The sequence below is a fragment of the Thamnophis sirtalis genome, unplaced genomic scaffold (genome assembly GCF_051295495.1).
Source record: "Thamnophis sirtalis isolate CommonGarterSnake01/CBP01778 unplaced genomic scaffold, rThaSir2_p1.2 scaffold_6, whole genome shotgun sequence".
NCBI classification, from domain to species: domain Eukaryota; kingdom Metazoa; phylum Chordata; class Lepidosauria; order Squamata; family Natricidae; genus Thamnophis; species Thamnophis sirtalis.
The window spans coordinates 64,636,352-64,649,728 of NW_028261386.1; the positions used below are offsets into that span (position 1 = coordinate 64,636,352).

Here is a 13,377-nt window from a genome sequence, read left to right on the forward strand (position 1 = left end):
TTATAAAGGAAATATCTTTATATGAAAAGTTAAATCTGGAAATTTTATGAAATGGATAATTTATTGGGCACAAATCCATACAAGTAAATCAAAACACAGGAATCTTCTTGTAACAGTATAATACACAATCAAAATACCAAAAGGCTAATAAAGTATTTACATTTGTTACACAAGCAGACACTTATACTAAAATTTTATTGTTTAATATTTAACTTTGTTACAAGGAAATATAAGTAGCTAACGCAAAAGTAGAAAAAGAAACAACTTACTTTTTTACAATTATTTCTTTCCAGGGAGGACAGCCAACACGTATGTGAGAAAGCTAAAAAAAACAAAAACCCACAAACAATTAAAACATCTACACATTTACAAAAGCTTTCACAAAATAGTTGCCATATGCCCAAATGTTGTCTCTTTTCCTTTTTAAGTCATGCCATGTTTTGCTTTGATTTCAAAAAGCGTTGAATATTCTTTATAACTATGGAGTTTAATACAGTATATGTGAGAAGTAATTGGAGAGCAAAATATGATGTTCAGAGAGAATCTCTCCATATTTTATCCCCACATTATTATGAATTAAGTTGGGCTGGTAAGGAATGAAAGCCCAAGATTGAGTTTCTTGATCATATGGCTAATATAATCAATATTTTAATTATCATATTTCACTGTTTCTCTGGTTTTATGAGATGTGAAGCCACTTGCAATTTCATTATTGTTATGAAATAATGAGAATGTAGCTATTAACATTTAGGGCACTATTTATTAGGGTGGGTGAGAATATGACCAGTTGCTTATTACTATAATTCAAATGGCATCTGCGTTTGAAGTGTGCATTTGCCCAAAGTTTTATTCAGAATACTTTTATAGCTAAGGAAATTTTTTCGTAGGAGTCTATTCCTTAAACACACCACAAAAGGTACACCTATTCCTCAAACACACCACAAAAGGCCCACCTTCTTGTGCAATTCAAATTTTCAAATAAAAATAAAAACTAAACATGAAGCAGAAATGCAAGTACTTCAACACCTATAGAGGAGAAAGATAATGAAGTGTGACTGCATAAGTGGTCATCCGAACAATTACTATTACAAGTCTGAGCATTCCTACCTAAGGCTCACTTACAGGAGACAGGGGACATGATAAAAACTCAGAGAACTAAACACAGACCTTTCAAAGAAGGAGTTGGTCACCTTCTAGTGATGTTTATTCATATCTGGCAGACAAATATTAATGGCTGTATCTATATAGCTGCTTAGCACCGTTGGCCACTACAATTGCATAAAGGAGGATGGAAACTACTAATATGTATGTATGTATGTATGTATGTATGTATGTATGTATGTATGTATGTTATATATTATATATATAGTTATATTTGTCCTGATAAATAAATAAAGGGAGACTAGTGGCGCAGTGGTTAAATGCAGCACTGCAGGCTACTGCTAGATCAGCAGGTCAGCGGTTCAAATCTCACCGGCTCAGGGTTGACTCAGCCTTCCATCCTTCCGAGGTGGGTAAAATGAGGACCCAGATTGTTGGGGGCAATATGCTGACTCTCTGTAAACCGCTTAGAGAGGCCTGAAAGGCCTATGAAGCGGTATATAAGTCCACTGCTATTGCTATTGCTATTTCAAGCTATTTAGCTCTCATCAGCTAGCCATACCCTGACTGGGATACAAACCTGGGTTGTATTACATATTAGGCAGTTGTATTAGCCACTAGGCCACAGGCTCTCCTCCTATATCAGCTAAGCCAGGGAAATAGGTATGTATTGTGTCACAACCCCTGGTATGCCCAAATATGGGAGGAAGCATACTGCTTCCTTTCTCTGTCTATCAGCTCATCACAAGAGGCCATCCAGACTGAAAGCCGTTATTTTTACTGTTGCGTTATATATAGTTTTTTTTTACATACAATATGTGCTTAATGAACAGCGTACTGTCTGGGTCAATTTGTTTACATAGTAATATTTATTAAGTTCCTAATTTCTACCTGAGACTACTACTAATTTTTATTGCAGACATTAATAATTCTTATTTTAAAGGAAATAAAATATGTAAAACTGAGAAGAATGAAATGTTATCTTCATCATTCTCAATGATCATCACAAATGCAAGTTTATTGTGTTACCCTGCTGAGGTAGGAGCCAGTATGTGTACATTATAGCCTGGCTACATACAAAACCATAATCCAGCTGAAGATAAGCATCAACAAGAGAGTATAAAAATCTTGAAAAAAATATCTTTGAAGAGATACCTAAAGGTGGAAATAATCAGCTTTTGGATTATTATTTAACACTGAGGGTATAATGTGCTGGCTTCTGATGATCTAGAAATAGCCACAAAGAATGTCTGTTTAGTTTATTGTAGTACTAATACATAACGCTTAGAACACTGAGATGGAGAAAAGAAAGCTTTTTATCTAGATAAGGACTGTTGTCAAGTGTGTGATGCTGACTTTTAAGAGTAGCTCAAGACAAACAAACGGAATTGGGAGAACATCAAAATTTATGGGGACAACAATATTCAGCCTAAAATGATTTTTGATATGAAAAAAGAGAGTATGAGTTTTCTAGTGGACGTTCAATGTTTTTCCACTCTGGTGCTGACATATTTGTCAACAGGCTGGTCAAATCCAAGCAATAAAATCAGAGATAAGACTTTAATTTTTTAGGAACTATGTATAAAAAGATAAAAATGTTCTGATACCTTATGTTCTCTCAGTAAATTAACACTGATCAAGTTTTTGTTAATTTTACTGTAGTAATATAGTCCTTCTATTTTTCTTATGCTGATTTAATCATTCAGTTTGAAGTGTAGGACTGGAGGCGCTATCAGGCATGTTTTTTTATCAAAGCAATTACCTTAGAGCCGTGGTGGCATAGTGGTTAGAACGCAGTATTATAGGCTAATTCACTGCTTATACCAGCTATTTGATCCTAACTGGTTCACAGTTAACTCAGCCTTCCATTCTTCCGAGGTCAGTAAAATGAGAACCCAGATTGTTGGGGGCAATATGCTGACTCTATAAACAGGTTAGAGAAGGCTATAAAGTACTACGAAGTGATATACAAGTCTAAGTGCTGTTGCTATTGCTTAGAATAGCAGAGTCTTAAAGACATGTCAGTCTTTAAGTCTGCACATTCTCCTTTAATTTAAAAGATCAGCCAAGTCTAACTAGTTTAATTAGCTCAACCTACAGAAAGTGACTCTATAGAGATAGCCTGTTGATAGATGACTTTGCATGGAGTTTCCACAACATTACACTACCTGAAAGTCACCTTCAATAAGAAAAAATGAAGATAAAAGTCACTGTTTCATTAGCTGCTCCTGAATAATGCTGTAGAGCAGGGGTGTCAAACTCAATTTCATTGGTGGCCGCATCGGTGTTGTGTTTTATCTCAGGGGGCCAGAATGGGCATGGCCAGCTCAACGTCACTCATGTCGGGATGCCTGTGGTGGCCTGAGTGCTCTGCCAACAAAAATGAGTTCCTGAGCTCCGATTTTGGCTGTGATGGCTTCCTGCAATCCTCTGCCAGCAAAAATGGAGCTCTGGAGGGGCGTATGCAACCCTCCTGAGCCCCATTTTCACTGGCAGAGGCACTGCAGGCCAGTCCTCACAGGCCTGATCTAAACACCCTGCGAGCCGGCTCCAGCTCTGGCTCCCGGCCCTTGGGTTTGACACCCCTACTGTGGAGTGACCCTCATCAAATAAACTGATTATCCTCAATGGAAAAATGTAAACATTTTCTACCACATATATTCTGGAAAATAATAACCCCCGAGAAAAAGATAAAAGATGAGAAGCCAGAAGCATTGCAACGAGACCAGCTGGAAAAAAGCAAGCTCTCCTGTGCCTTGCGGAAATCCAGCTGGACAAACCATTGTCGGGAGGTCTTCAGACTGAAACCTGTCCTGGAGGGACAGGGGAGAAGAATGGATGTCTCGGACAATCTAGAGGAACCGGCAGTTCTTGGGGATTAGGATTAGGATTTATTTCATTTATATGCCACCCTTTTCCCCGAAGGGGACTCAGGGCGGCTCACAACTCAGTCAAGGGAAAGGAGGTACAAACAGGGGATAAAAGACAAACAAACAATACACAATTTAAAACACACAACAATCATACCATTTGAGAAGCGGGGGCAGAAGCTCTTTAGCCCCAGGCCTGACGGAATAGCCAGGTTTTAAGGGCTTTGCGGAAGGCCTGGAGGGTGGTGAGGGTTCGAATCTCCATGGGGAGTTCGTTCCAGAGGGTCGGAGCAGCCACAGAGAACGCTCTCCTCTGGGTAGCCGCCAGTCGGCATTGGCTGGCGGATGGAATTCGGAGGAGGCCTAATCTGTGGGATCTAATCGGTCTATTGGAGGTAATTGGCAGCAGGCGGTCTCTCAAGTACCCAGGTCCAATACCATGAAGGGCTTTATAAGTGATGATTAGCGCCTTGAAGCATATCCGAAGACCAATAGGCAGCCAGTGCAGCTCGCGAAGGATAGGTGTTACGTGGGTGAACCGAGGTGCACCCACGATCACTCGTGCGGCTGCATTCTGGACAAGCTGAAGTCTCCAAATGCTCTTCAAGGGCTGCCCCATGTAGAGCACGTTGCAGTAGTCCAGTCTAGAGGTCACAAGGGCATGAGTGACTGTTATGAGGGCCTCCCGGTTCAGGTAGGGACGCAACTGGCACACCAGGGGAACCTGGGCAAATGCCCCCCTGGTCACAGCCAACAGATGGTGTTCAAAAGTCAGCTGTGGGTCCAGAAGGACTCCCAAATTGCGAACCCTGTTTGAGGGTTGAGGTGGCGCAGTGGTTAAATGCAGCACTGCAGGCTACTGCTAGATCAGCAGTTCAGCGGTTCAAATCTCACCGGCTCAGGGTTGACTCAGCCTTCCATCCTTCCGAGGTGGGTAAAATGAGGACCCAGATTGTTGGGGGCAATATGCTGACTCTCTGTAAACCGCTTAGAGAGGGCTGAAAGCCCTATGAAGCAGTATATAAGTCTACTGCTATTGCTATTGCTATTGAGGGGCGTACTGTTTGACCCCCCCCAGCCTGAGAGATGGAAAACTTGGCCAATTAGTAGGAGGGAAACACACCATCCACTCGGTCTTATCCGGATTGAGTACAAGCTTGTTAACCCCCATCCAGACCCTAACAGCCTTGAGGCACTGGCACATCACGTCAACCGCTTCACTGAGTTGGCACGGGGCGGACAGATACAACTGTGTATTGTCCGCATACTGATGGTATTATATCCCGTGCCGTAGAATGATCTCACCCAGCGGCTTCATGTAGATTTTAAACAGGAGGGGGGAGAGGACCGAACCCTGCGGCACCCCGTAAGTTCAGGGGCCTAGGGGTCGATCTCTGCCCTCCAACCAACACCGACTGCGACCTGTCCAAGAGGTAAGAGGAGAACCACCGTAGAACAGTGCCTCCCACCCCCACCTCCCGCAGTCGTCGCAGAAGGATACCATGGTCGATGGTATCGAAGGTGGCTGAGAGGTCAAGGAGCACAAGGACGGAGGCATGACCTCCATCCCTGGCTCTCCAGAGATCATCGATCAGCGCGACCAAAGCGGTTTCCGTGGTGTAGCCAGGCCTAAATCCCGACTGGAAGGGATCTAGATAATCGGTTTCCTCCAAGGACCGCCGGAGCTGAAAGGCAACCACTTTCTCAACAACCTTCCCCACGAAGGGGAGGTTGGAGACTGGACGATAGTTGTTTAAAACGGCTGGATCCAAAGATGGCTTCTTCAGGAGGGGTCTCACCACCGCCGCCTTTAAAGCGGGGGGAAAGAACCCCTCCCGAAGAGAGGCAGTAACAACCGCCTGGATCCAGCCCTGTGTCACCTCCCTGCTGTTAGCAACCAGCCAGGAGGGAGGTCGTAGAAAAACTTTTCAAACTGACAACAAGGGCAGTGGCCATAACTGAATGACCGCTATAAAGCTGGGCCTCTGGACTAAGTTACCATGCTGTAGAGGTGTTGGAACAAAGTTTTGAAATCGGGTGAGTGATTGACCAACTCACGGGGGGGGGGGGGGAAACCTGATCTGAATCTTAAAAAGGGTCCCGAAGCGTTATAAGTGGCTAACTGACATTCGGGGAATGCTATTAAAAAAAAAGGAGGCAGAGGAGGTTAAAGCACCAAAGCCTCAGGAGACTCTGTCTTCCAGAGTTTGGAAGTGAAAAAAAAAACCAAAAGGAAGAGCCCAAGGGGAAATCCCTTTTCTCCTTTCTTTATTATGTTCTTTGTGGATTAAAAGCCTTTTCGACAGCTATTTGACAGCTATTGACAGGTAGCTGTGGGATTGTATTGTGGTTTGAAGAGAGCCATTTACCAGCAAGCAGAAAATACTTCACCGGCTAGTGAGAGTGCAGCTGTGACCTTGGCTACAGGAACTGTTATCTGTTATTGTAACATTGTTTGGCGGCAACTGTTTGTGTTGGTGGAAGAGAAAAAAATCTTGAATGCAGACTGGACTGGATTAATGCTAAAACTGAACAATTGAATTTGGAAGACCCTAAACGTGTAATTAAATGTGGCATAACCCAAAAATTTAAAAATCTGTAAAAAATAATTAAACTTGCAAAATGGAGGTGTGGATTTATCAGGAATTATTTGGGATGCTGAAAAGTCCGTGTGAAACATTAATTGGTAAAAAAGATAGAAAATAAAAGGGAAAATAAAAGGCAAGAAATAGGAGAACAGGGGGTTAAGAGAAGGTACAAATAAGGAACAAGATATGGTGGAAGAAAGAACATTGGAAAATAAAATGCAGACAGATGATTTTACTGGGGTTTATGGTTACAAAGAAAAAGCAGACAAAGGGGGGATCCCCCCCCCCAAAGAAACCACAAGATAGTAAGAAGGGGAGGAGAATGGGGAAAACCCTGGGGAAAGATACCAGAATAATAAAAATGAATTCTCTGAAGAAAAGATACTACAATCATAAAAACAGGAGGGGGGAAGAAGTTAGGAGAAAGGGGGAGAAGAAGAAAAATGCTTAAAAGTGGAATTTGTGAGAGCCTAAGAGAAAATGGATAAAAGAGGAAGAGGGGAAAGAGCTGTATGAGTAGATTAAAGGGAATAGTAGTATGATTGGTATTATAATGCAACTAATTAATAAATAAAGAAAGTATAATACATTGTTAATTGTAGAAAAAATTGGAAGAAATGCTCTGTCAAAAACTAACTACAGGATATACATTGTTTATAGTAAAATAAACTAATAGAGAAATATTAAACGATAATTTGGTGCAATTTTTGAAGGGGCAATTGAAGGTATTGTTTATGTAGTAAGAAAAAATGAGTATAAAAAATGGAAAATAATGGAAGAAAATAATTTGGCTGAAAGTGAAAACCAAGTTATGATGTAAAATTTGATTTTAATTTGATTTTATTGATTTTATTGGAAATTTATATGCCGCCCTTTTCCCTGAGGGGACTCAGGGCGGCTTACAACAGTGAAGGGAAGGGAGTGCAAGACAAGACTTAAAAAGAAAGAAATCGTGATTAAAAGAAAATTGATCATAAAAACACAACATTCACTCAACATTCGGGCGGGGTGAGAGTAATCCTATCCCCAGGCCTGACGGGATAGCCAGTTCTTAAGGGCTGTGCGGAAGGCCTGGACTGTGGTGAGGGTACGGATCTCCACGGGGAGGTTGTTCCATAATGTCGGAGCAGCAACTGAGAAGGCTCTCCTCCGCGTAGTCGCCAGTCGGCACTGACTGGCGGATGGAATTCGGAGGAGGCCTACTCTGTGCGATCTGATGGGACGCAGGGAGGTGATTGGCAGGAGGCGGTCTCTCAAATAGTCAGATCCACTACCATGGAGCGCTTTATAGGTGGTAATTAAGACCTTGAAGTGCACCCGACGATCAACAGGTAGCCAGCGCAGCTCACGGAGGATTGGTGTTATATGGGCGAACCGTGGTGCGCCCGTGATCACTCGCGCGGCCGCGTTCTGGACTAGCTGAAGTCGCCGGATGCTCTTCAAGGGCAGCCCCATGTAGAGCACATTGCAGTATTCCAGCCTAGAGATCACAAGGGCTCGAGTGACTGTTGTGAGAGCCTCCCGGTTCAGGTAGGGCCGCAACTGGCGCACCAGGCGAACCTGGGCAAATGCCCCCCTGGTCACAGCCGACAAGTGGTGGTCAAAACTCAGCTGTGGATCCAGGAGGACTCCCAAGTTGCGGACCCTATCTGAGGGGAATAAATTTTGCCCCCCCAGCCTGATTGGTGGAACGTTAGCCAAATTTTTGGGAGGAAAACACAACAGCCACTCGGTCTTTTCCGGGTTGAGTACCAGTTTGTTAGCTCTCATCCAGTCTTTAACAGCCTCAAGGCCCCGGTTCATCACGTCCACCGCTTCATTGAGTTGGCACGGGGCGGACAGATACAACTGAGTATCGTCCGCATACTGGTGGTATTTTATCCCGTGCCTTCGAATGATCTCGCCCAGCGGTTTCATGTATATGTTAAATAGCAGGGGGGACAGAACCGAACCCTGCGGCACCCCATAGGTTAGGGGCCTCGGGGACGATCTCTCCCTCCCCACCAACACCGACTGCGACCTGTCCGAGAGGTAGGAGGAGAACCACTGTAAAACAGTGCCGCCCACCCCCACCTCCCGCAGTCGTCGCAGAAGGATACCATGGTCGATGGTATCGAAAGCCGCTGAGAGGTCGAGGAGAACCAGGATGGACGCATAGCCTCCATCTCTGGCTCTCCAGAGATCATCGGTCAATGCGACCAAAGCGGTTTCAGTGCTGTAACCGGGCCTGAAGCCAGACTGGAAGGGGTCAAGGTAGTTAGCTTCCTCCAAGGTACGCTGAAGCTGTAAGGCCACCACCTTCTCAACAACCTTCCCCAGAAAGGGGAGGTTGGAGACTGGACGATAGTTGTTAAGAACTGCTGGATCCAAGGACGGTTTCTTCAGGAGGGGCCTCACCACCGCCGCCTTAAGCGCGGTGGGGAGGTGTCCCTCCCGAAGAGAGGCGGTAACAACCGCCTGGATCCAGCCTCATGTCACCTCTCTGCTGTTGGCAGTCAGCCAAGAGGGACACGGGTCCAGTATGAAGGTGGAGGAACTCACAGCTCGCATAGCCTTGTCCACATCCCCGGAGGCAACATCCTGAAACTCAACCCAGAGATGGTCTACCAAGTTATTCCCCTGTGTCCCGGCTGGATCTGCAGGGGTGGAGTCCAGTTCCGATCGAAACCGAGCAATTTTGTCCGCCAAGAACTGACTATATTCCTCAGCCTTACCCTGCAGGGGGTTCCCCGTCTCCCTCCTATTTAGGAGGGAGCGGGTTATCCTGAACAGGGCGGCTGGGCGAGACTCGGCGGACGCTACCAAGGAGGCAATGTGTGATCTTTTGGCGGTTCTCAATGCCCAAATATACTCCTTGGTGCAAGCTGTCAACAGTGCTCGGTTCGATACGGACCTGTCGGATCTCCACCGGTGCTCTAGGCGTCTCCTCCGGCGCTTTATCTCGCGGAGCTCCTTGGTGAACCAAGGGGGTCTCCGCGAGCCGCTGACCCGGAGGGGCCGTAGTGGCGCAATTCGGTCTAGAGACTCTGATGCCGCCGAGTGCCAGGCCGCAGCAATAGTCTCCGCCGAACTGTGGGCGAGAGCATCTGGAATGACCCCAAGCTCCGTCTGGAACCTAACAGGGTCCATCAGTCGCCTGGGGCGGAACCACCTGGTCGGTTCCTCCTCCCTACGGTGGGGGTTTGGCCTCCGGAAGTCTAGTCTCAGTAGGTAGTGGTCTGACCACGACAGGGGAATGATCTCATTTCCCCTCAGACCAAGATCATAACTCCACTGCTCCGAGAGGAATACGAGGTCGAGTGTATGTCCTGCCAAGTGGGTAGGGCCTCGAATTACCTGGGTCAGGCCCATGGCTGTCATGGAGGCCATGAACTCCTGCGCTCCATCAGAGTGTTCACCGAGCGAAGGCAAATTGAAGTCCCCCAGAACCATTAGTCTAGGGAACTCAATTGCTAGCTCGGCTATTGACTCGAGGAGCGCAGGGAGGGCCGCTGCAACGCAGTTGGGAGGCAGGTACGTTAGCAGCAAACCCGCTTGACCCTTGAGGTCCAACTTCACTAGCAGGGACTCACACCCGACAAGCTCCGGAGCAGGGATCCTACGAGGAGCTAAAGACTCCCGGACTACAATAGCCACACCGCCACCCCTTCCCTGGGCTCTCGGCTGATGAAGCACCTGAAACCCGTCTGGGCACAGCTCTACGAGGGGGACTCCTCCCTCCGTGCCCAGCCATGTTTCAGTAATACATGCCAGGTCTGCCCCCTCGTCTACAATCAAGTCCCGGACGAGGGGAGCCTTATGGATAACAGACCTGGCATTTAGCGACAGCAGCCTGAGACCAGGGTCCTGATCGCTCACGCCATCTGACCTTGGAGTGGGACTCATAGGGCCGGAAGGAGGGATCTCTGCAATATAGCGAACCCTCCTTCCCCTATAATGGCCAGCCCTAAAGTCCCCGCCATATCTGCCTCTCCCTGTTATGACCGCAATGCTCCGACTCTCTCCCGTGGGCATAATTCCCCCAACCACCCCAATGGATTATGTAAATGAGAGGACATAAAAGGAAAGATCCGGTCAACACTTTGTTTCTATAATATGTGTAAAGCTGTATTAAGCTGTAAGCTGTATTAAAAAATAAATAAAAAACTTTAAAAAAAATAAAAAATAGCCAAATGCTTGCACAAAAATAATTATCAGAAAGTCAGTAAAATACTGTAAGTTTTCTTCAGAAAGGAGGAATAGCTACTCAGAGAAACTCAGATCATTTCAGAAGTAGACCATGCATTACTTATTACTGATTATAGCTTACAGGTTCTAAATCAGAGGTGGGGTCATACCGGTTCTATCCTCTGCAGCACCATCTTGATTTTCTGTTCAGTACATGCGCAGAACAATCTTCATTGAAAAAATGTAATTTTTATTCCTTTTTAAATGTTGTGCTCATGCGCAGACCGTTTTAAGTTTGGGCAACAAGATGTAAAGTGGCTCTCATAGAGAATAAAGCGGGTGTAGTGCAGCCAGAGCTGCTGCTTCTTCGCAACAGTCGAGGATGGAAGAGATCACTCAGGAGCGACACCAGTGGGGAAGGAGGCTGGGTCAAAGGAGGCGTAGCCCGAGCTCTCTGGGACAGGTAAGCAAGTGTGGGGAGTGAAGGGGAGAGAGAAGAGAGAGCGCTGGGCATGAGCCACAGGGGGAGGAGGGCAGCGACTCTTCTTCTTGCCCCTGTCTGGAAAGGATGATCTCGGCATAAGGAGACCAAGAGAGAGAGGCTCAAGGCGGCTCCACCCTAACCCAGAGGTGGCCGAAGGTTGCTCTTGTCCTTGGGCAACAGCTCCATCTCCTCCCCTCCTCAAGCCCAGCAAGGAAGCCTGCTCCTCCCACCAGATCCACTCAAGGAAGGGGAGAGAGAGAAAGAGCCCAACTCGGCCAAGCTGCCTCTGCCCGAGCTAGAAGCAGCAACAAGCACGAGGCCACCACCCCTTCCAGGCTAGCCTTAAACTTCACCCACACCACCTGAGAAAAGGAGCTTTATTTTCTCGCTTGTGCTGGGGAATGTTGTGGTTTCTGCTCTTAACTGCAGAAACCACGGGGAGAGGCAGCTTGGCCAAGCCTGGCTCTCTCCTTCCTTGGGTGGATCTGGCATGAGGAGTGGGCTTCCTTGCCGGGCTTCAGGAGAGGGAAGGTGGAACTGTTGCCCGAGGGCAAGAGCAACCCCCAGCCACTTCTGGGTGCAGACAGATGCTACAGGAGGGCAGGACAGAAGTCAGTCTTGGGAGACACCAGAGAGCTTATGCAGGGAGAGAGGAGGTGGGTTGACTTGAACATGGGTGGGTGGTTTGCCGCCGGCATGTCCTTCGCTCGTTGGAGCGCTCCTCTTCACCCTTAGGCAGGGATTGCTTTATCGTGCTGGGGTGCCACCCGGGCAAGCTAGGGAAGGAGAGGGGCTGGAGAAATAAAGGGGGCACGCGATAGGACACAAAAGAAGACATCTGTCCTTGGCGGTGGGGGCTGCTTTAGCATGCAGGCGAAGGCTGGGCTCCTCTGCAACATGTGGTGGGCTCCCCGCAGCCTCGGCTCATACACGATGCAGCTGAGTCCGATGCCCTGAGCCGGTAGAGGCCACAGGGCAGAGATGGGAGCGCGCTAATCTTTCCTCCCCAAGCACTGGATTCTGCTGTTGCCATCACCTCTGGCCAACTCGCCCCTGGCTGGCTCCCAAACTAGGAGGCAGCGACTGGTTCCCCCTGCCCTCTGGATCACCAGCATGAGTGTGGCTCTCTGGGAGCTGGGCAACAACGTGAGGACAAAGCAGTTGGCTGGCAAGAAGAAAGAGCCACTGCAAGTCCAAGGCATGTGCATGCGCAAAGATTGCACACCATGAGACGGCTGCAAGAGGCTGATCGGAGGGGAGGAAGCTTCAATGTCGACTGCCGGAAAATGACCGCGAGGGCCAGCTGAGGCGTCCCATCTGGAAGTTGCGGGGACCGCGTTTTCCCATTGTGGTGCGGTGGAAGGCTGTGGTTCTCTCATGCCCCGCCTGGCTTTCAGAAGAGTAGGCCGAAGGGCTCCGTTGGGGCGGTCGGCACTCAGAGGTTCCCAACCGAGGGGGTGAGGAGATCCCAGGTTGCATGCAGGAGCGAGGACGCCTTTAGGCTTGCGAATTTCTCGGCACCGCTACAAACTGGGCAGAGACGGCCCCCTCCCGAGGCCATCCAGGCAGCCAGTCCGGAAATGGTGCCAGAGGTGGGATGTGTGGGACTGTTGGGCCATGGAGGAGGTGGACACTATGAGGCACCCATTCACTGCCAGGTATAACTAGCCAGCCCAGGATTGACTCGGCTGGGGTGGATTTTAAAAATGCAGCAGACTTTTTAATAAATGTCATTGTAAAAGTTGTATTGATCAATCTCAGGTCTCATTCCAATTATAGTAAAAGATAATAATAAAAATATTTTTCTTTCTTTATAAAATGTAGAATCTTTCCTTTTTTATAAACAGTAACCAATAGTATTGAATTCCTCCATCTGCCTCCTCCTTACGGTACTAGGGATTTTAATTTCAACTGTAATTCATTATTTATTATAATTTATTATTTAGTTAACATACCTTGTTTCTTGTTAAGCATGTTTTTCCAGTTACTGAAGGCTCAATTTCAAATGTCACAGTACCCTCAGATAATGCTCTGCAGGTAAATGAACACATATGGAAAAAAAAATCAGATATTATAATTCACTGTATTAGAAGATACATTTAGTATGCATGTGTATAAACAAAGAGATACACAAACAATCTGCTTGTATTTTTCTGCTTTCATATTA

At 46.8% G+C, this 13,377-nt stretch overlaps 1 protein-coding gene across 1 annotated transcript in view; it reads right to left on the minus strand.

Annotated features, from left to right (window-relative positions):
- CATSPERE (catsper channel auxiliary subunit epsilon) overlaps nt 1–13,377 on the minus strand; it is a 146,100-nt gene that overhangs the window by 32,616 nt on the left and 100,107 nt on the right. Inside the window, exons 12-13 of the mRNA XM_087718006.1 lie at nt 13,166–13,241; nt 270–322 (exon numbers count right to left, since the gene is read on the minus strand). Of these exons, the coding sequence (XP_087574132.1) occupies nt 270–322; nt 13,166–13,241 (129 nt within the window). The remainder of the gene's footprint in view (nt 1–269; nt 323–13,165; nt 13,242–13,377) is intronic.